Source organism: Numenius arquata, chromosome 14, assembly GCF_964106895.1.
Source record: "Numenius arquata chromosome 14, bNumArq3.hap1.1, whole genome shotgun sequence".
Lineage (NCBI taxonomy): Eukaryota > Metazoa > Chordata > Aves > Charadriiformes > Scolopacidae > Numenius > Numenius arquata.
The window spans coordinates 6,937,688-6,960,572 of record NC_133589.1 but is presented as its reverse complement, the minus strand read 5'-3'; the positions used below and the strand labels follow the sequence as shown (position 1 = coordinate 6,960,572).

General features: G+C 53.7%; 2 protein-coding genes across 3 annotated transcripts in view; one reads left to right on the top strand and one right to left on the bottom strand.

Annotated features, from left to right (window-relative positions):
- Positions 1–458: 458 nt before the first annotated feature.
- On the top strand, positions 459–7,370 carry NTHL1 (nth like DNA glycosylase 1). Its single transcript, XM_074158601.1, has 6 exons — positions 459–556; positions 1,078–1,325; positions 3,396–3,566; positions 4,120–4,279; positions 6,068–6,173; positions 6,858–7,370. Exons 1-6 carry the CDS (start codon positions 481–483, stop codon positions 6,979–6,981), a joined length of 885 nt encoding a protein of 294 aa, XP_074014702.1. The 5' UTR covers positions 459–480; the 3' UTR covers positions 6,982–7,370.
- A 538-nt stretch (positions 7,371–7,908) lies between these two features.
- The window catches only part of NHERF2 (NHERF family PDZ scaffold protein 2), a 41,032-nt gene continuing 26,055 nt past the window's right edge, over positions 7,909–22,885 (bottom strand). The window contains exons 3-7 of one of the 2 annotated variants that reach the window (XM_074158299.1): positions 20,715–20,891; positions 17,212–17,365; positions 14,271–14,314; positions 13,720–13,782; positions 7,909–10,726 (exon numbers count right to left, since the gene is read on the bottom strand). In XM_074158299.1, the coding sequence (XP_074014400.1) occupies positions 10,568–10,726; positions 13,720–13,782; positions 14,271–14,314; positions 17,212–17,365; positions 20,715–20,891 (597 nt within the window). In that variant the 3' untranslated portion in view covers positions 7,909–10,567. The remainder of the gene's footprint in view (positions 10,727–13,719; positions 13,783–14,270; positions 14,315–17,211; positions 17,366–20,714; positions 20,892–22,885) is intronic. The other variant, XM_074158298.1, reaches the window with a different exon arrangement.

Here is a 22,885-nt window from a genome sequence, read left to right as displayed (position 1 = left end):
CCCACCGCCCCGGGGGACACACCACAGCCCAGGACATGGCACAGTGTCTCCTCGACCCCCCCCAAACATGTCGGGACCACACCACAGGCCCCCACCGCTACCACACCGGGATATGCCACCACCCCTTACGGACACACAACGGGGGACACACCCCGACTCCCCGACAGGGGACACCCGGGGGACACCCCCCAGCCGGGGGCAGCCGACAGCCCCCCACACACCCCCGGGGCAAGGCCCCAACTCCCGCTAGGCCTCGCCAGGACCCCGCGCACCCCGGCCCGGGCAGCGGGGCCGCCGCTCACCCACCCCCTCACTCACCCGCCGACCCCCGGCCCGGCCCCGCTGCCCCCGGCCCGCGCCCCGCTCCGCGCCGGCCCCCCCCCCGGCGCCGCGCCCCGCCTTCGCCGGAAGTCCCGCCGCTTCCGGCGCCCGCGCCCGCCGCGAGGCACGCTGGGGCCGGTAGTTCCCGGGACAGCCGCCATGTGCGCGGCCGTCTCCGCCGGCGGCGGGCGGGCGGCGGCCCGGCGGTTCAGCAAAGCCGGGGGGGCGGCCGGAGGTATGGGGAGGAGGGGGAAATCGTGGCTTCCTGGGGCTGGCGGGGTCGTGTGCGGCCTTGGCCCGGGGAGGGGAGCCTGGGGGCCCGCAAGCAGGGGGAGTGAGGGCCCAGCCCAGCCGGGGGACAGGGGCATGGTGTCCTTGTCACGTCCCCCTCGGAGCCCGGGATGTGGCAGCACCCCGGTGGCTGTCCTGCCTGTGGCACTGGGCGACGGCCTGGGGGTGCATCTTGTCCTTCAGCAGCCTCCTGTGTATTTGGGACACGCGTCCCCATAGTGTGACATGTGTCCTCAACTCGTCACCTGTTTCCCAAGTCCTTCCCAGTTATTCCTGGCTCTGGTTAGGGCTGGGTGGGTGTGAGGTGCTGCTGCTGGGTTGGGACTATGGGAAAGACGAGTTCAGCCCTCATCAGGGTCCCCCCGGGTGGTTGCTGGCACACAGGGCTGACACTGGGCTCTGGTGGGAGCCAAAGGCTTCTTTCCGTGGCCTCAGGCCTGAAAACCTCTCTCCCATCTCTTGCAGTGAGCCAGATCCATAGCACAGCCAGCATCCCAAGGCGCAGCAGGAGGAGGAAGAGCGTTGCCATTGCCTACGAATCTGGGCAGGGGGATGGTGCCGAGCAGGGGGCGTCTGAGCCGCAGAGACCGCGCTGGGAGCCAAGAGACTGGCGGCAGCAGCTGGAGCGCATCAGGGAAATGAGGAGGAGCAGAGATGCTCCTGTCGATGAGATGGGAGTGGAGAAGTGTTACGACAGCAGCGCACCTCCACAGGTAACAACACCGTGCTGTCCTGCTCCGTCAGGCGGGCACGTGAAAGTACAGCCCCGCTTCCACAGCCCTTTGGCCTCCCTCATCCTCATGTTGCCCCTGGATATGTCCCACTTTGCATGGCTCCAGGACAGAAAAATAAACGCAGGGCGTATCGGGACTCTGGGCTGGGGTTGATCCCTAAGAGGTTACTGCAGAAGTGTGCATATGAGGGAAACGGTTCATCCTGCTTGAGGAGGGGAGTCAGCCGCTGCCTCTCCGGTACCAGGCTCGTTGGCTTCAGACAGCCCTTGTGAAATGGCAGTGGGTGTTTTCTGAGATGTTCTCTGCTCGCATTCAGCCCATGCTGGACATTAGAGACCAACTAGCAAACACAGCTGCGAAAGGCCTTTGTCCTCTGCTTAAACTGCTGCCAGAAGAGTCAGCAGGCTGAACCAAGAGCAGGAGCTGAGGCAAAAAAAAAAAAGGATAATTTGGGACTTGGGAGTGAAAACCCTGAGAGTGTGTTGTGGCAGTGCTGTCTTCTGGGGCAAGCTGGCAGGGCGTGAAGGCATGTCCCTTTTTTCTTAAAAATCTCTGTAAGAGTCCAAAGAAAGTATCCAGCAAGATGGCTCTGTAATACAGAGGTAAAACAGTGTGGAGAAAAGGCAAGGGGAGCTGAGAAAAAAACTTTCCAGGCTGCTTTTGTGCTCCTCAGAGCAGCACATAAGCGTAGGTTGGCTTCCTCCCCTCTTGTGGTCCACTTTTAAGGGGATACGGGTTGAAAGGAAGGGCCATGCTGGGATGGCAGTGTGCTCCCCAAGCCTGGGAACACAATCAAAGGCCCCAGATGACACCTCCCTGCGAGGGGACCATTTGCATCAGTACAAAAAACAAAGCGGAGCGAGGCGGTGGTGCGGCGCTGGTGTGGGAACATGGAGATAACCCCCAGGCAGGCTCGGCAGAGCAGCGGGAGTCCTGTGCTCCACAGCGACCTGCTGGGCTCTGAGGGAGGGGTCTGGAAGACACAGCTGCACAGCTTCAGCGTGTGTAACGCTGTCCTTATTGCTGGCCTCATGTCTTGGGCTTGGATCCATGGGGAAAATGGTTAACTTCGACTCAGGATTCAGACAGCATCACACGCTCTGCAGCCATGTGGGCTGGCACCAAGTGCAGCTGTGGGGCCACGGGGACCACGGTGCACGGTACGGAAATAAGTTTTCTTTTCTAGGGAAGCAGGGTCGTTGCTTCCAAGGAAAAGTGGATGTTGTCACCCTCAGCACACACCAGTGCTCCTCACACAATTTCCATGCCCTCAGAGATTACCCTGCTCCCATGCACTCAGAGATTTTTCCTGGCGGACCTGCAGTGTTGTAAACTTTGTTTGTAAGAGACCTGGAGGAAGGATTGTATCCCACATTATCCTGGGTCAGTCCAGGTTAGTTGCATCATCCTGCTCTTTCTGGTGGCAATAGAATCACATCTGGGAAAAATCAATTGAAAAATAGGAGGTGAACGGTCTAGGCTAAACCCTGCACGACAGCATTGGAGGAACTTCTGGGTTTTGTGCTTCAGCTCACAATCTCTGTCATCCCAGTTCTTAAGATTTGGTTTTGTAAGGAGCTCACTGGAGCCAGATACCCAGTTCCTACTGAATCCTAGTGGGAAAGCGACGGGATTTTCAAAGGTGCTTTAGAGCAGAAATTGCATGAAAACTTATTGGGCGTTTGTACTTCTACATCCTGTGGGGTCTCCTGAGAACTGGGAAAAGCTTTGTCTGTCCCTTTGTGACTAAACACTGGTGTCTTTGGATGTGAGATCCCAGCAGAGAGTAGAAGCTCTCTGCCCTTTTATGCTTGGTGACTGCTTAGATTGAAGGTGTTTCTTTTCTCCCTTTATTGTGTGGTAGAATTAAAAGACGATGGATTATTTCTGTTGCAGCCTTCCAGTCTCTTGTATGCGGATACAGCTGAACCAGGGCAGGTCCATATCGTGCACTGGACTGAAGATGGTGCTGAGTGGGAGAACTGAGCTCCAGAGGTGGCTGGGTCCTCTCAGAGATCTTGGGGTATCTCACTGTCTCCTTTCCCCCAGGTTATGCGCTACCAAGTTCTGCTGTCGCTGATGCTCTCCAGCCAGACCAAGGACCAGGTGACATCAGCTGCCATGCTGCGCCTGAGGCAGCACGGCCTCACGGTTGACAGTATTTTGCAGATGGATGATGCGACACTTGGGCAGATCATTTACCCTGTGGGATTCTGGAGGGTGAGTGCAGGATCGCAGCAGCACTTGACATGGACATAGAGGAACCCCCTCCATCATCCTCTGTTCCAATGGAGCTGCCTGAGACAGCTCAGAGGTCCAGGAGAGGAACGCAGGGCGGGTGCAAGCTTGTCCTTTTTGGGCTGTACTCATGGCCAGGCGCTGAGCTGAAAGCAGGTGACGAAGGCAGAAGGTGGGTACGAAGCAGCCCTGCTCCTGAGAGACGCACCCCCAGCCGGTATTCAGCTTGTGGCCCTGCCCCATGGTGATCTTTCCCCTGAAGTCAAGCTGAAGGCTGTATTTTACGCCAGTTTTAGCAGTTTGATTTCACAGCAAGATTGTTTACTGCGGTGCCTGGAGTGTGTAGGGGAGGTTAGAGCTTATCAGGACTCAGCATTTTGCTTTCAAGGAGAAATCAAAGACCTCTGTCTCCCCTCCCCAAATTCCAGCGTGTGGGCTCACATGTAACATATGCTCAGGAATAGATTGTTTTCTGGGCTGTTTGTCTCTTTTCCCTCTATTGGAGGGCAACTTGGATTTCCCCTTGGTTTTCCAGAACAAGGTGAAGTACATAAAGCAGACGACAGCCATTCTGAAGGAGAAATATGGGGGTGACATACCAAGAACTGTGGAGGAGCTGGTGCAGCTGCCAGGAGTTGGGCCCAAAATGGCCCACTTGGCCATGAACATTGCCTGGGACAGCGTATCTGGGATCGGTAGGTTGGACCGTGTTTTCCCCATTCCTCTCCTAAATCCTTCCTGATCCATTCCCCAAGCAGAGGGGAAGCGTTGCAGCTGGGTAAACTGCCCGCCCCAGGAGCCTGATAGCATCACTTCGGTTTAGTCATCTGCGAAGTATTTGGGTGGGTGAGGGATGTGACCCTCAACCACTGACAGCAGATGAGTTGCTGTAGGACTTAAGCATGGATCCAGGTACTGTTTTTCCCAAATTTTGATAGCACAAATCCCCAAGGGCAGTTACTCCCTCCCCTCAGTGAATGCTGGTAAGCAGCGCAAATATTGCCTAATTGGGTAGGCATCCAAAAAGATGTACTTGCAGAATAATGCTTTGAAATCTCTTTGGTGTCAAGTGAAAGAGAGGTGGGGGTAATTTTGTGGTTTGGGGATAGTTGTGGGATAGTCTGGGATTATTTTTTTCCAGGGTTGCATCTGTTCAAACAAATCTCACTTGGGATTTTTGTTTGGCAAGCCGTAAGAGGGCAGAAGCAGGGCTTAATCAAAATTACCATTTGAAATCAGTAATTCATGATGGGTTATAGAAGGAAATGGTCCCAGGCAATCTGTAGCTACAGAATTTCTGATCTGTTTTAGTTCCTGTGGCTGAGTAATAGCTGACCACAGGTATATTTTAGGTTTATTTGCTGTGTTCATTGAACAGAGAGCTGAGGAGAGTGCATAGCTGTACCCCTGGAGCCGTGTGATTTTGCATGATGGGCTGGGAGGAAGTTTGTGGTAGAGGTGGGCCCAGGCCAGACCCAGGGCAGGTTTGCTCCTGCAGGATGCTCGTTTGGGCAGCGTGGCTGGCAGCAGAGCTGCCCGCAGCAGCCGGCAGATGGGGCTGGACGATCAGCTGCAGGGTCCCAGCAGGCTGCCCAGCCTGGGGGCTCCTGGGGACAGATTAATATTCCAAGTGTATTTGCTGCTTAACAGAGGAGCCCTGGGAAAGCTAGGAATGGTGCCACCTGATGAATGGCTGCCTCCGCGGCCAGCACGCAGCGCAAGGTCAGCGCGGGTGGCCACTGACTCCCGGAGCCCCACTGAGGACCAGCAGCGCTACGAATGTGGCTCTTGCGCTCAGTTTGACAGCGCTTGGGGTCTGTTGTTCTCTCCCCACTGTGGGGGAGGGAAGTCTAGAGGGAGCCAAACTAGCCAACTGTTTTCCAAATAATTGTGTGCTCAGTTTTGATTTAGGAGGCAAGACTTTGTCTTCCTGTTTACAGCAATTTCCTGGGTTTTGCCCAATTAGCCATAGAGACAGGTTTATCGCTGCTGATCTAACAATAATATACTTTGCATTCAGAGCTTTTTAGCTCAAAGCACTTATAAACATTCGTTTAAGCCTCACAAACCCTCTTGTGTCGGTGGGTATTATGAAATGTGTTTTCCATCTGGGTAAACTAAGGGGCAGAGATTGCAACTTGCGTAACGTCAGCTGAAACACAGGGAGGAAGAGAACCTGGGACAGGCTGCCCTGTGCTTGCTGGATCAGAGCACGCGAACCTTTGAAGGAGGGCTGGGTCAGACTGTGTGAGCGTGTCACTGGCTGCGTGGTGTGAGAGAGCCATCCCGTCTTGCTCTTGGCTCCGGGCCTAGGAAGAAAGCCGCACGTTTGTTCTGCGAGTGAGCCTCCCCTCCTGTTTTCATCTGCCTGTTGCTGCCGGGCGCTGTAGCCGCTGTGCCGTGACAGGCAGTGTTTGGCTGTGCTCTCTCTCTCCGTTCAGGTGTGTCTGCCCCCACCTAAACTCTGGGCTCTCCCTTCCTAGCTGTGGACACCCACGTGCACAGGATCACAAACAGGCTGAAGTGGGTGAAGAAGGAGACCAAATACCCCGAGGAGACTCGGGTGGCGCTGGAGGACTGGCTGCCCAGGTGAGGCCCAAGACCCCAGCCTGCTTCCTCCACACCAAGCCCCTCGAGCCAGCTGCTGGAGTGGTGTCTGCACACAATCCTGCTTATAGCATTGTCAGTGACTCCACTTTGTGTCTCTCCTCTTTACGGGAGACCAGTCTGCAGGTGTTTATCCTCTCCCAGAGAGCTGCAGCAGCAGCATCTCAGCTACTTGGTTGTTTCCTGGCAATTGGATACATCAGTCACCACTAGTGCAGCCAGGGACCTGAGGGTCCTGAAGCCTGATGCATGCCTTAACAAATTTACCACGACCCAAGCCAGGTGCTTTTCTACACAGGCCCTTGCAGAGCCTAATGGCTACAGCAATTTCACAGCATGGTTGGATTCTGGCGTTCATTGATGCTCCATTTTCAGTATCAAATGCCAGCTGACAGGTAGGCTGTTGCATCTCCACATCTGGCACATACCTTGGCGCAAGAGAGTGACCACAGGCACCGTGTGTGCCTGTCCTCTGCTCCCCAGTTCAGAGGGATCAGGAAAGGGTAGGAGGGCTGTTCTCAGCAGAAGGCTGGGACCCGCCCCCAGGCCCTTTGGGAAGCCAAGAGGAACAGGCAGTAGGTGAAAGGCATCCATTTAAAAGCACATGCTGTTCTTTATCCCTCCGAGCAGCTGTATCCGAAAGCTCGTGTTTTCTTCTCACTGCAGGGATCTCTGGAGGGAGATAAACTGGCTCTTAGTGGGCTTTGGCCAGCAGACCTGCCTGCCCGTGAATCCTCGCTGCAACGAGTGCCTCAATCAAGACATTTGCCCAGCTGCTAAGAGACGCTGAGGGATCATCCGGTCCTCGTAGAGCAACAAAGCTGCTTCGGCTCAGCAGCAGCCCGGAGCTGAGCCCCAGTAAAGCTGTGCTTAGCACGGGGCTGGCTGTGTGACTGTGGGGAAACAGAAGACCGCTGCAGCCAGCTCAGCATCTTTGGGGAGGGAGCAGCTGCTGGCAATGGCTGAGCTCTCCAGAGGAAAAAGAGTCTTTCAAAGTGCAGCATCCTGCTGTGTCAGTGGGGAAGGCTGCAGCCCCCGTGTGAATGCCTGAGCATGCCCCGGCAGAGCAGCAGGCTGTGCCGCCTCAGGAGGAGCTGGAGAGAAATGCTTTGTCCTAGGAGACTTGCTGCTGCTTGTAAATACACATTTAATAAAGGTGGTGGGTTGGTGGTTTTTTCTACCCGTGTGTTTTGCTGGCTTCTGTGCAAGACAGGGCAGGGGGAGGAGAGGAAAGTGTGAGGCCGTAGCAACCAGCCCTGCCAACTGAGAGTGGGCAGCATAGACCTGCCAAGCCCCCTGCCGAGCCCGGGCAGCGAGGGGCACTTCAATGGGTAAGGGACAACTGAAGACTTCGTGAGCCAGGATCAGAGGCCACCACCTGGACAACTGACCTTCATGTCCTGGTAGCAGAGGAGCAGGGGGGGGCAGCAGAGAAGCCAGCATCCCTCTCAGTTTGGTGTGTGCCAGCAAGGGTTACAGCGGCCACAGGCGTCGGGCGAGTGTGTGCCTCAGAAGCTGACGGAAGGGACACCACCACCATCTCTGTTTTGTTCTTCAAAGAAAGGGCAGTGCTGACTTCATTGTAGAGCTTCAAAGGAATAATTTCAGCTACTCTTTAAAGAGGCAAGGGAGGAAGCAAAGTTTATAATGTGCTAAAGAAGGCTGTAATTCCACCCTGAAGTTCCCTACCAAACAGATGAGGAACAAGCAAATAAGTACTTGGTACATGGGAAAACGAAGTTTATTACTGACATTACAGTGTACATTATGTTTTTACAATGCAGCTGACAGCCTTATACTTTATTGATTTTTTTTTTTTCCCCCCAAGTTAAATGTACAGGAACTGAATAATTGCTACAGAGCTACAAGATGTCTGAAATACGATAAGTGCTTTAACCAGGAGCAGTTTCCATGGACGAAGCAGAGATTAAGATTTTAAAATCTTATCAGTACAAATTTGCACACCTGATTTCTTTCGATCTGCATTCAAAACTACATGTTCTGTTTTTTTTTCCCCTCCTCCCCTCAACTACAGTGGTCCAGTCTTTTATGAGAAAAGCAGTATTTACAAACAGGTCTTTGCTCTCTGCCATGCATCGGAGAGTGCCACGTTTAGGTCAGTGTAGTGGGGAACGCTCTGCCCTGCGCAGACCAGGGCACTGCCTGGGGTTTGGCTCTGCAGGCACGGGAAGCAACGTGCATGCCATGGAAAAGAAGGGCTCCTTCAAAAGATTACTGATTTCCAGAAGCAAATATTTGGGGGGAGCAAAAAAAGAGAAGGTAATTGTCTTTGAAGTGGGGTAGGGAAGAGGTGTCTTGTTCATGGCAGAGTCCGGGGTCGGGGAGGCAAACCTGAACCTTTCCACAGTCGTCCTGCTGCCAGTCTTGTCACCAATAGCCAAACACCTGCACCAGTTCCTCTCCAAAGTCGTTATTTTTCAACCTGTTCAGCCCATCAACATTCCTAAAAGATAACTTTCGTAAAAGAGAACTCATCTCCTTCACCCCTGAGGCTTTCCATGCTCTCCTGCCAGCCAGCTAACAGCCATGGGCATCAGCTGCTCCCCAAGGTGAAGCCAGCTGTCCCGGTCCCCGCTGCTGCGGTCCCCAGCCCCGCACCATCCTGCCGCTGCCGAGGAGAGCGGTAAATGTTATAAGGCACCTTTTAGCTCAATACTTAGGAAATACACACAGACCCGTTACAATTTCCGCAGCGCACCAACCCAAAGATGTGTTTTACACACAGTAGTGCTGCAGTAACACAGGGCACCACCACCGCCGTGTGTTTTAAAATGGTCATCGATGTCCAAGTGATTGCTGCCATTGGCTTCTAGCTGGGAAAAGGAGTTTTGTACTCGACTGTCCTTCTGTGCCTAGCCCCTTCCCGCTGCTGCCTTGGCATTTCAGCTGAAATTCCAGGCAGCCACTGCAGCTGGGCTTGGGGGGGTTGCTGGAGGGTGGGAGGGACAGGGATGGCCCCGTCACAGCTGGGACCCTGCCCTGGTAAAACACCTCTGTCTGCAACCTCTGAGAGCACATTGTAGTTCAGCTTAGTCATCTTCCCTCTTTTACAGCCAAAGGCAAGTAATAAAGAGCTTAAATGGGCTTAATTTGTAATGTTTTAAGGATGCATTTTTGAGGCTCTACCACCAGGAGCAGGGTGTTTTCAAAGGAGACCACAGAAAGTCAAAGCAACTGCCCGCTCCATCACGCCGCTGCCTGCTTCATAGCCAGCCCCATGGAGACCCCACGGCCTTGGAGGACGCCCTCGCGATGGCGAGACAGAGACTCGGTTACGCTCACGGGCTGGAGGCATCACATACCAGCCCAGAAGTAACAAACCAGGTGGGACCCGGACCCTGCTCCAGGACCACAGCACCCAGACCCAGCTGAGCCCCACTCCCCCAGCACCAAGCCCCCAGCTGAGCCGGATCCTCACATTCTACCCTGGAAACATCGGGGTGTGCTCACTTCCAAGTCCATCCAAAGAGTTTTTGTAGCATCTCATGGCTCTTGTCTTCTTGCAAGGCTCCTCGCACCATGGGGCAGGACTGGCCCCGCTCCCTGCCTTTCCCCCGCTGCATCGACGGCTGCAAATGATGACAGCTGCGGAATTTGGGCTGTTGGGTTTGGGTTTTGTTTTTAAATCCTGCCCTCTCCCCTCTGCAGAGCTGTTGGGGATGAAAAAGGGGCTTTTATTGCCAGGGCAGAAGTCACTGCTGGGGAGGGACGTTCCTAAACTAACTGGAAACATATGAGACTTCATTAAAAAAAAAATAAAACCAACCTTTTTCATTTCAATAGCAAAGCCAACAAGAGCTATTTACAGCCACTGTCCGTTTTCCCATCGTGAGTAGTTAACGCTGCAGATGGGGTGCCTGGGAGGGGGTGCCAGGTACAGCCCACCCTGCGGGGGCAATGAGGCCATCAGATGTTTGCACAGGGGCGCAGAGCATCCCATGGGGCTCAGTCTGGGACACCCGCAAAACCAAAACAAACACCCCATTTAAAAAACAACAACAACAAAAAAGTAATAGAAGCCTAAATGATGCAGGTAAGAAACAAGAGTTATATTCTTCCAGTCCTTTCTCATAGGAACAGGGGACGGTGGGCAGCCAGAGCCGGGCTGAAGAGCAAGCAAGAAAAGGAGCTTTGGTCACATTTGTCTTATGAGAATCGCTGGTGAGTAACAACAATAATAATAATAAAAAATAAAAAATAAAAAGGACTTTAAAATACGCCTTGTAAAAGCAACCAGTGAAGAGCAGAGCACAAAGCATCTCACATGGACACTGAAGGACAGGGCGTAGGCACCTCAGAAACGTCCGAGCTGGGGCAGGGGCAGGAGAGCGACGGACGGCAGCCACCAGCAAGGCTCAGAAATTGCTGAAAATCTCTCGCTTCTTGTTCCAGTCCATCTGCGGAGCTCTCTTCTTCACCCGCTTGGCCCGCACCTTCTCCTTGGCCTCGGCAGCCGTTGGGCTCAGGCTCAGGCCGCTCTCCTCAAACGGGTCTTTCTTCTCCGCATCTCCATCCTGCGTGGAGAAGGGAGAAAAGATGTCAGCCCTTGGCAGCATCCCCCACCCCACCGCGAGCACGACCATGGTGTCCTGCAGCGTTTCACCCCACACGGCCCTGGGAGAGGCGTTTCCTCCAGCCTGCATGATAAGCAAACACACAGGGGTGGCTTTTTTTGGAGCAGAAGGTCAAAGTCCCTCCCCTGTGCCGTGTCTGTGGTTCCACTGGAGGCGGCAGCGTCCGTGTGGCCACAGAGTTAATTACTACATTGCGTTTTGTGGTGGGGTTTGTTTTGGTTTTTTTTTTTTTTTTCCCCTGCCTGAAGAATGCGTGGCTGCCACGGCTGGAAGTGGAAAAGCAGAAACACAGAAGCTGCTGCCAGAGGGAAGAGAAGCTGCTCCGCTTCTCTGCTGGGAAAATGAAAAATAAGCCCCTGGTGCAGGCAAAAAAATGGAATGAGGGACCAAGCAGGGTGAACCTCAGGGCTCACAGGGAGGGGTTGCAGCAAGGTCCCCTGTGTTCGCCTGCCCAGACACCCATTTGCTCCCAAAGCACCTGTGGCTAATTGAGGTGGGGATGGAGCTGCATGGGAGGACAGCAGATCCTGCCTGTGTGCCCAGCTGGCCATGCCCAGCACGGCCACCATCACACACCAGTCAAGGCAGGATTTGCTTTGGGAACTATATTGAAAACAGCATCTTTCCATCTGGATGGGGCTTTGAGCAACCTGCTCTAGTGGAGGTGTCCCTGCCCACGGCAGGGGGGCTGGAACTCGATGATCTTTAAGGTCCCTTCCAACTCTAACCATTCTATGATTCTATGATCTGCTCAATAAAAGTACTTTTATAATAAGAAAATTAACTTTTCCAAAGTCACTGCCACTGCAGCAATGCGTCCTCAAGCCAGGAACCCCAGGTTCTCCTCCACTAGCCCTGACCCTCTTGTTCCTGCAGTAGGTAAAGGATGGCCACCGCATCCTCAGGGTGCAATTAATGTGCTGGCCAAAATGATTTCGTTCCGTTGCATCCCTATTGGGGACAGACCCAGCACCGGGTCTCCCTGCCCCTCAAACCCTGGGTCTGGGAAGCATCGTCCCTGCTGGGACTTGGTTCACCAGAGCTGGTTTTGGCAGGCAGCACAAGCAGGCTCCATAGCAGGCACAATCTAAAGCTTCAGCTTCATCGATCACATCTGTCCTGAGGCTTTGCCAGGTCTTGGTGCCGGGCAGGTCATAGGTGCCCAAGGAGACCAGGTCAGGGAGAAGCTGCTGTGCTCTGCAAGCACGGCACTCGTATAAGAACTCGTGTAAAAGCACACAGAATCGGTTTTCAGGAACCATTTTAAAGCCTGCCTACTCGCATTGCTGCCCTAGCACGCAGGTGAAACTCCCAAATAATGATTTCACAAACCCTGCTGATAACCATGGGCAGGTAGGTCTTCCACCAGCACTGCAAGATAATGGCTCTAGCTTTGCTAACGAATGCAAACTGAAGCAGGCAGTGGCCTGAATGAGCTCACCAGGCTACGAGCCGGGGGGCAGAGCCACAGGCAACCCCCCCCACTGCTCCCCAGGGCCTCTGGTTTCTAGTACAGAGGTGGGACAGTGATCTCCGAAACAGCCCGAAGGTGACTCCATGGGAGGAACTGCTGCGCTCCGGCACTGGGACACAGCCTGGTTTTCCAAAGGCAGCAGCCATTGGATGAGGATATGTATTATTTAATGGTCAGAGAGAAACGGAGATGCCAGACTGCAGGCGTTTGGCCACAGCTCTCGGACACAGCTGGTGTTCGAGATGTTTTAGAGGCTCTGGGTGCTCAGAGGAGGTGGCGTCAGCACTTGCTGCCGTCGGACTCCCGCTCCCAGCCCTCTCGGGACTGGGGACAGCACAAGCACCAACAACCAGCAGAGACCCCACAGAGCACCTGCATGGAGGCATTCCCCTATTTATAGCAGAGCCTCATGCTAAAGGTAAGGTTTTGAGGGCTTCAGAAATCCCCTACTTATTAAGAAAAAAATTTGCTAAATTAATAACATTGAGAGAATACCAATCTACGCCTTGTGTTTACTTTTGCTCACTCATTCACCCTCACAGCGAGGTCTGCCTCTTCTCTGGGCCTTTGCTGCCAGGCTCCACCAGAGAAACAGCCCCAGCCCCGTGGGTCAACAAATCCGCACTCCTCCCATCTTGAGCAGCTCCTTGAAACACTCTGATAAACTCACTCTGCTCCAAGCTCAAAGCAATTTGGCTTTTTTAAATTGTAGCCTGCCTTGTTCCTGTTAGCAGCGCTTGAACCTCACAGCTCTGCTCCTCCTGGCGTCACCTGCTGCCCTGTAGCTTGTCAGTATAATTACACTTAAGATCCAAAACTCTTGTAGACATCCTTTCATCTTACACCTCCTTTCAACCTATTCGAGTCACTGCCCAACAAGGCACCAATTAACTTGCTGCCGTTACCCCTTGACGTTCTCCTCTGCTCAGTTTGGGGCTGTGCCACCTCCTCCCTGAGGTCACGATGCCTGAAGGGACAGGCATGTGCGAGTCCTCCCAGAGCCAGGATGGAGCACACATCCTCACCCTTGCAAAACTCATCCATTAATAGGGGACATCTGCTGCTGCTGGCAGAAGCCACATGACCCCCACAAGCTTTTCTGTCCCCTGGACTAAGAGGGGAAAGAACATCTCTGTGACGGCAGTTTGTGCTGCTACAGCACACATCACCCTGAGGGTCCCAAGCCCTTGACCAGGAGTTATTGATCCATCCCAGCAACACAGACACCTCTGCGCTGGAACCAGCAGCTGCTGGCAGCTCACAGCTCCATTTTGTGCCCATCTACAGTGCAAGGGATGGAAGAAAACTCTGGATTTTGCTCGCTGGATGGATATGAGCGTACCCAAGTCTGCCAGACAAAACTAAAAATACACTGAAAGACATTGTTACACCATACCATAAAGCAAGTATGTACCTACAATAGTATGTAAAAGGGAAGGGGAATGGTTGGGGTTTTTACCTCTGACTCCTTTCCAGGACTTTGAAGGTCACTGTGAGATGAAGATGTGGATCCTCCATTCAGCTAGTGGAAATGAAAACGTTAGTCCAATTTGCCCAAAGACAGAATTAGAAAAAAATTAAAAAGCTAGGCAGAAAAATGCTCCGGCCACTGCTCTCACTGTGTCCCCCGCACCGGGCAGAGCATGGTCCCCATCCTGCCAGCGCCAGGCAGCCGCTCACCTCCTCCCTCTGTCACCAGGAGCAGCGAGTAAATGGGGCTGAAACCAGCCTTGTTCAACCCCTAAATTAAAGCTGCAGCAGGAAGCAATTAAAATCAGTCAGCAGCAATTAAGCTGAGCTAAATGAGCCTTGGGGACATTATGAGCATCCCTCTCTGCTCTGCAGGCTGGCAAGTCATCCCAACAGGCTCAGTATCACAGGAAAGCTGGCACACCAGGAGCCTGGCCTCTCACCCCTGATTCCTCAACATGTTCCCCTAAACTGAGCTAACCTGGGATGCTGCCCAGCCACCTCACCCATCAGGGCATCTTCCAGCAGGCAAGGACTCACCTGAGTCTGTGCGGATCCATTTGTCATGGGCTGAGGTACCACACCTAGAGACCACATAAAGAAAATACACAGTAAATACACTCAGCTGGGATTGCTGGCTTCAGGTCCCAGGCAAGCAGCCCTCAGTATCGCCCACCCGGCCACCCCAAGCCTGTCTTCTCCCTTGCCCACCTCACCAGCTCAGTGTGTCTTGTTTCTGGGCTTTGTCCTGTGCTGCTTCTGAGCCCACACAAAAGCCTGTCCATCCCCCTTGTTGTCCTTCTGGAACCAAACTCTTTTCAGCTCCTCCAACTTCATAGAATCATGCAATAGCTTGGGTTGGAAGGGACCTTTAAAGGTCACCTAGTCTGATCCCTCTACATCTTCAACTAGATCAGGTTGCTCAGAGCCCCATCCAACCTGACCGCAAATGTTTCCAGGGAAGTGGCATCTACCACTTCTCTGGGCAACCTGTTCCGGTGTTTCACCACCCTCATCATAAAAAATTTCTTCCTTATATCTGGTCTAAATCTACCCTCTTTTAGTTTAAAACTGTTACCCGTTGTCCTATAGCAACAGGCCCTGCTAAAAAGTTTGTACCCATCTTTCTTATAAGCCCCCTTTAAGCACTGAAAGGCTGCAGGAAGGGTCTCCCTTTCACTTGATTTCACCCTGTTTTCATCAGGAAAAAACACCTTCCAGGAAGGGGACCAAGTAACTTCCTTCTATGAGCACTAAATTCAGCGCACTCCTGTTTTTTTGACTGTTAAGTAGTTTTTCTTCAGAAGCTGTTTAATCAGAAATCTTAAAAAATAACCCAATGTTCTTTGCTGAAATCACCGTCTTGTTGGTGGGACAACAGCGTGTGGTAAAGAACCTGCTCCCCAGATACCCTGGCTCTTTTTTTTTTTTTTTTGCTCACTTCCAACAATTCACACTAATAGTATTCCACACAATGGCAAATTTTATGCAGATACGCTGCCAGTCACCAAAATCAAGTCATTGCTAAAGGCATTACCATGTCTCATCTGTCCCAGGCTAACAGATGTGTTAATTGTGAGAGGATTAATAACTGAATTATGTCTAGCATGAATGTTTCTCAGGGCAAAGCCCTCACTCTGTGTATGTCTCCAGCAGAAGACAATGATGTGGATGCACATCGCTGTGTAACCCGAAATCCAGTGAAGCGAGAGCAGCGGCACGATGCCAGACACGGCTGGCAACTGCAGAAACCCAGGGCAGCTAAAACCACAGCTCCAAAGCCATCGTCGCCCTGCATCACATAAGGATATGTCTGGGTTTCCCAAAGGACCGATTTGGGGGTTGCCTCAGTGCAAGCTGCAGGGATTCCTCATGCAAATCAGGGCACCTTTGTGTTTAAAAAAAAATGAACTCAAATAACAATTTTGAGAGCATGCTGGTGCAAAAGCCTCATCTATGGTGTTGGGATCCTTGAGTATTTTATGATACTGAACATCAGACATGATAAGATCTGAGCAATGGTCATCAGCAGAAAGTCAACTCATAGAGATGATGCTAAAATGTCTGGTATCATAAGAAGCTAAAAGATAATGTTATTTAAATGAGAAGCAAGTTTCAAATCACAAGGAATATTAAAGTGGAACTGGATTTTAAAAAAGAAGTAATTTTAAAATTTGGCATGTCTGGAAGTATTTTCTTATTTCCTTAATACTGAAAGGTGCACAGCTCTTGAAATACACTCATCGGCTAAAAGATCGAGGTGCTTAGGTTCAGCGGTAAGACTTCGAAATCGTCAGCTTGAGGTCAAAGCAGTTTGATTAAAGAGCGCAATTATTATTTCCTCTTATCCAGCAAACAACAGAATTAACCAGAGCACTGTCATGTACTGGACTGTCACCAGCCAGGCAGACCCAATTCTTGATCTCTTGATCTCTGACGAATGCATTGAGATGGCTGCAAGAGCAGCAGAGCCAAGGCAGGGGTTTGAGCACCCCCCCAGCGCCCCCCGGTGTGGCAGTGACCCTGGCTACGTCCCCACCCTGAGGAACAAGGGCTTCTTTATGGCTCCTGCCAGCAGACAGCTCTCGCCCCAGCTCCTCTTCGTACTGACGCGCAGCATCTGACACCGCTTTCGCCCCGTGCGTTTCTCTGCATTGTTTGGCCCATTTCTTTGGACAAAATCTCCCCATTGAGCATCCCAGGGAGCCAGGGTGCGGATCAGATAAGGAAGAGCTGTATTGGGAAACAGAGCTCCTCATTCAGCTGGGGAGGGCAGGATGGGCTGGGGAGCGCCCCGCTCCCTCCCCATCCTGGAGCCGCAGCACAACAGGTTGGGGAGCGGACGGGCAGCTTTCTCTGCCAGGTTTCAACAGCAAGGAAAACATTTCCTGCAACAGCCACCCCTGTGATCGCCGAGGCGTGCAACCCTTCCCTCTACGCACACACAGCGTGTTTGCTCAGGTATTTCTCAACGCACTCTCAGGCTCCTTCGCTGAGGCAAAGAACAGCAGGGGATTTATTGCATTCTCCCTCCTGAGACCCCAGCTCAGCATCCTGAGGAGACCGCTCTGCTCCCCCAGACCCTGCAGGTCCCCCCTGTCGCCCAGGGTGTGGGTACTGCAGCTGAAAACAGAGGGGCCGGAGGAATGGCCACCAGAGCGCCCCAACCAGACAGACTGGTCCCATCTGAGCATCCCTCACTGAGCACCCAGCTCTCTCCAAATCCCACCACGCTTTGCCTCAGCCACTTTATGGCAGCAAGTTCCTAAGTTAATTATTCATCGTGTAAAAATAACAAATTGGGTTTTTGGCTAGATTAGAGAGTGTTCTCACTATTTATAAAAAGCTGGGTGGTGCTCAGGAAACTACCGAGGGATGAGACAGAAGGGAAACATGACTCTCCCTCACTTCTGAAATCCCACCCATGACACGGTGAGTCACAGGAATGGCATTGGGTCACCCAGGGAAAGCAAGGTCTCACCTTTGGTGTGCTCTTCCGTGGGGGTCACCCCCAGCTTCTTGAAGTAATCATCTGTTTCGGGGTCCACCACCAGGAGCCTGGCTTCGTTCTCCCTGGACTTAATGTGGGACACCACCTCCGAGTGCCGCAGGCCTTCCACGTTTATGCCGTTCACCTGCAAAGTGACATCATCAGAACCCAAATCTGTGCCCCCCCTGCAGCAGAGATGCTGCTCCCAGCTCACAGACCCCCTAGAGCAGACTCCTCATCCCCTAAGGGACAGGATCTTCCTTTTTTAATTTCAATTGGGATGATAGGAAGGCTACAGGCTTTTTCCTTCACCCTCTCAAGCCAGGCATGGCCTCCTACCACCCCCCAGACTCCTGGTGCATCTGCCAGAGCATCCTTCATGTTACTGCACACCTCCACCTCCGCCCACATTCCAAACACACGTCCATTGGGAATCACAGACCCCAGACTCAACCATCACCTCACCCACCCATGTCCTCTGGTCGCCCTCTTCAGTGATTTCAAACCCAGCCTTCACCTTGGGTGTGCCCCAGCTATCTCAGGCTGCCTACAGGGTGCAACCATGTGCACAGGCAGCAGGCTGGGTGCCACCTGTGTGTCCAGCTCCCCGGCCCTGCCCAGGCATCTACGGCATCACCACACCATCGTTCATCCTTCCGTGAGAGGAAAAAAAATATGTGGATTTCCCATGTCCCCAGCAGGCGAGTCCCCGTGGCTGCTGCACGGATTCATTTCTCCCTTCCCTGCGTGCGAGCCGGGACCTATCAAGGAACGTGATCCTCTGCTCCCGATTGTTCCCTGCAGTGAGGGGACAATTGTGATTTCGAGGTATTGTTCGTTGTAGGGAATGAATCACTCTTTGTCCTGCAGGGGAAGGTCTCCGCACCGCCCAGCCCCTCGCTGCTGGACCCGCTTTTGTTTAATAAACTCTTTTCAGTGCTCCAGCCCGTCTCCATCTCCGGCAAAGCTCAACCCACCCTTTGCCATCCGTCCTGCCTTTGGCACCTGAAGGCGCCTGCCCACAGAAGAGCAGAGCGATGGGCTAATCCAGCTTGGATGGAGAAGGGGAGAGAGTGCTGGTGGGACAGAGATCACTGGGAACAGAGTAGCCTCCTCCTCTTAAAAAATAGCTACTCCATTACTGCAGCTTTCTGAAACAAATCAAAGACTTCAGAAATCTGTCCGGCCTTTGTTAGAAGTGGACAGCAGGTTTTGTTTGTTTTTCTTAACCACACGTAACATTACAACTGCGTGCTCTGGATGCACATGCCTGCTCTCCTGCAGGGCCACCAGGAGAGCAGGTATCACCACCATCAACACATTTTTACTCCTCCTCCACCTGCAGACAGACAACTTCCTTCTCCCATGCTGGACCCCGAAACACACCGATGCCAGAGCCAGGGACTGAGCCCAGGAGTGGGGGAACCCCATCCCGGCAGCCCCCCAGGGAGCTGAGCTACACCAGCATGGCACTGCCCCAGCAGCATCCAGGACATTGCAACCCGTCCCAGGGAAGCAGGACAGAGGATGAGGCTGGTCCTGACCCAGCCACGGTCACTCTCGCATGCAAAGTCATGTCCCCATCACAGCGCGGACAAGCAGCCACCGCCTCTGAGTTGTGCCGAGGCTGTCGGGGGGCTTGAGACCCTCCTTTGGAGGTGGCTGCTGCTCATTCCCACTGCAAAGGCAGGTGAACCCTGCAGAGCCTGAGCTGGACAGGCTCCAAAATTTGGGTTCCCCTTTGTCTTTTGGATGCCTGAACACAAACCTGGGGCAAAAGCACATCCTGAGGGCCAGGACACGGCTGCGAGGACTGGGATGGAAAGGGAACTCCCTCACCAGGCTTTGCATCTCACTGGCCACCTCAGCTGCTGGCTTGTAACCCCTCTCTGTCCCCAGCAGTGTCTCCTGCCACTCCAGGTCACCCCAATTCATGCCTGGTGCTCACCCCTGGTTGAGCTCAGCCAGGCGGCACGGGGCTGCTCTCCCTCCACCCCAGCACCCCCAGTCCGTCCAGGGGAGCAGGGCTGGGGGGGCATCAAATATTTATGGAAGCCCCAAAGAGCAGGTATGGAGGGGATCGGGTTTCTGAGCTCACTAGCTCACCCCTCGCCGCTTTGTGTGTGCCAGGCACTCCGCCAAGCACCGATAAATAAATAACACAACCCCTCGCCGTGACACCGCGCTGCTGCCGGCACCCCGCTCCCGGCCCCACGCTGCTCCCGGCATTAAACTTCCAGGTGCCGGGAAGAGGCAGCAGCTCCCACGGGCCAGGGAACAATTATTCACGGGGCTAGAAAGCAGGCGAGTGTTCTGGTATTAGTATTTGCCCAACTTGCCCGGCTCTGTAGGATGTGAGTGTTTTCTTCCGGGAGTGCAAACCCCCTTCTCGCTCTGAGCCGGCAGCAAGGACCACGGCTTGGTCCCCCCGGGAGGGTTTTCGGGTTCACCCTCCTGGGGAAGGGCCACACATCCCCCCGAGCAGACGACATCCAGGTCCTCCAGCGGTGCAGAAGTGAAAGTGGTGATGGCTGCTGTATCTGGGGACACGGCTGCCAGATCAAGCCCTGCCTCTGCCTCTCTCCATGCACTGCCCAAGCCCTGCCCAAAGCACAAGCAGCTCCGGATGGGGAAACATAAGACACAAACAAGCTGAACAGAGCGTGATTCCATCAAATCTTGTGTTGTTCAGCACCCAGTGACCAGGAAACTCTTTCCAAGAGCAGTTTCTCCCCATCTTTCACAATTCTGCGTCTTAAGATCTCTGCAACGCTTTTCCCCCTCTTTTTCCAAACACCTGCCTGGCAGGCATCAACTCAGCCAGGCAGCACCAACACGTCCCTACACCCACAGCAGGACATCAGACCGGAGGGTAGCTGGGTGGGAGGCCACCTTGTCCCCTGCAGTGGTGGTGGGACGGGTCCACGTGTCCCCACACCTCTTTCACTGAAGATCCAGCTCCAGCACAAGTGGCGTCAGGCAATGCCACCAAGTGCAGGGCTTGCTGTGCTGCAGAGGGAAGATCGGCACCCATCAAGCACCCCATCTGTCCACAAGCTCCTGCTGCCACCCCTGAACCACCCGGACAGGCACAGGGACAGCAGTTCACCTGCTCCGACCCTCCCCTGTGCCAGCTGGAGCCAGCAGCGTCATCTAGATTTCAGTGCTTGCAAGTACCCGCTTTGAATGAGCTGCCAAAGGATCAAGGACCACAAAGCCACCGCCTAAGCACCCACATCAATCTTATGGCTCTGTACTATGGAGGAACATGGCAGAGATCTGATGGAAAAGGTCACAGGACAGGGGTTTGTTTCAGCTTCAGGCTTCCCAAGGGTCCCATCACTTCTTCTGTCCCTCTCCCCACCTATGAGATGGGGACAGGACCCAGCCGCTCCTGCCAGGGTGGCCAGGATTGAAAATCCCTGTGTGGCGTGTGCCCGGGAAACCCCAAGAGGCTTTCCAGGAAGGGAAGTGCTGAGCCCTCATGTCATTACCTCCACCAGCCGGTCCTGAGGCCGCAGCCCCGCTCTGGAGGCCGGTGAGTCGGGGTCGACTGAGCGGATGAACTGCCCCGGCCGGGACTTCTCGCTGTGCAAGTTGAAGCCGTAGCCATTGGGACCTTTCTTCAGGTGGCAGAGACGTGGGCACAGCTCCTTCTGTCCGTTTAAATCCTGATTAACAGAGGAGGGGTTGGGGGGACAAACATTTAATTTATAGGTCTGGTTTTGCTCTAAAGCAGATGCAATCGTAAATAAAGCTACCAAGGAAGCACCGTATCTGCACCCCATCCTCCCGTTCCCCTGAACAGGGACAGCTTAACAAATGAATTTCCTCTCATTGAGTCTATTTTAGAAAATCAATTGTCCAAAACCCTTCCAGAAAAATGAAAACAAAACAAAAAATGCATTTCCTTCAACAGAAGCAGCCCAGATAAAGTCCACCCATATGCCAAGCCCCATGGCCACAGAGGAACCGAACCCGAGAGCCCAGGCGAAGCACACAGGCCCACCGAGACACTGCATTAACCTTAGTTATTTATTTAAGGCTGTGCCATGCCCTTGGCCCCAGTGACATCGGCATCACCTGCACATGATCACCTCCCAGCAGAGGGGCTCTGGGGGCCGGGGTGATAAACCCCCCACCTGATGGTTGCCCGCAGCTCAGAAAGGCTGAGCTTCTTGTAGGATGAACGGTACACGTTCATCCTACAGGAGCACATAAGAAGGTTAGCGCATTCCCCCATCCAATGGAAAATGCTTTATGGCTCCCTCAGAGCAGCTGGGGAAGCAACAAATACCAGCTTTTCTCCAGGTCTGCTGGACCCATGTCAGTCCCTTGGATGCTGCTGTCCCCACCAGCCTCTGCACAGCCCCTTCCAGCCCTCACACTGGGCAGCACCGGCTCGTGACACAGCACCACATCCCCAGCAAGAGCTGCCTTGGAGATACAGGCTTTCATTTTCATCTGTGGTTTAAGGAAAACACCTCCTGTGGCTGAGTTTCAGTCTCTCATTAAAGGAAATGCTGCTCCCCTCCTGCTAATAGACATTTTTTTCAGATCATATTTATGGTGAAGTCTCTTACAGCCTTTCCTTTCAAATTAAAAACCCATGCAGCTATTCCCCCTACATTCCAGTCTTTGCCAAAAAGTACCATGAAATACCAAGCCTGAGCCCTCTCCCCTCCTCAGACAGCTCCAGGGCTCCTACGTGTCATATGGGCTTCACGCTGGAACTGCCTGCGCTGGCAGCTCCTTGCACTTGCAGCACCTGGGGTTATTTCTGCAAAACACCCTCAATATCGCTTAAAAGCTGCTTCCTCTCCAGGAAGAGCTGTGGGAGCCGAGGGCACCCATGGCTGATGCCTAGAAGACCTGGCCTGGCCACCACTCACGTGGAGAACCCCAGGGACGATGCCAAGGAGCACAAGGACCCTGCACAGCAAGAGCCAAACAAGCCAAAGGACGTTTCCCATTGCCACCGTGGAGTCAGACTACCCACAGGGTCTTCGCGTGCCTCAATGACGACAGAGAATAACTCCATTTGCAATGACACAAGGCAATTTTGGCCACTGCAAGTCATGGTGGGGCAACTACGGAGGGAAGCAAAGAGCTGAATCAGTTCACCAGCGCTCGCTGATCTCCCGGCTCCCCGTGGGGACAGTGGTGACCTGCAGGAAGGTCACAGTGTCCAGGCAAGCCAATTGCCGGGCACTGCCAGCAAGCTGCTGGGGCCACCACAGCGAAGTCACTTTGGGGGCTGATCCCATCTCCTTCATCCCCTCAAAGAAGGGATTTTCCAGAGGAGCGCCAGGCAGGGACACACAGCGCGGTTGCCCTCGGGGACCTGCCGCACTGGGGATGGCTCTGCCACCTTTCCCCCTCGGCAGAGCCACAGGGCACTGCTCCCCGCTCAGTACCCACGCGCACCACATTTAGGCAAATGGCAAAACACCACTAATATTACTCCATGTGTGTCCCTGTCCCCAGCTGGGCTCCCCACTTGGCAGTGCTCAGGGCCAGTGGATCCCCAGGCGCAGGGCATCAGCCGTCACCCACACCGAGCACGGCCACCATCGGTGACACAAACACTCCCAAGCCAGGGTGACACTGCTGCCGCTGGCAGGAGACAGAGGCTGCAGATAACAAGAGATAAACCCAAATAATC

Coding starts and splice junctions, on each gene's coding strand:
- NTHL1 (XM_074158601.1), top strand. CDS start 481: ATGTGCGCGGCCGTCTCCGCCGGCGGCGGGCGGGCGGCGGCCCGGCGG. Junction 557..1,077: donor AGCCGGGGGGGCGGCCGGAG/GTATGGGGAGGA, acceptor CATCTCTTGCAG/TGAGCCAGATCCATAGCACA. Junction 1,326..3,395: donor ACAGCAGCGCACCTCCACAG/GTAACAACACCG, acceptor CCTTTCCCCCAG/GTTATGCGCTACCAAGTTCT.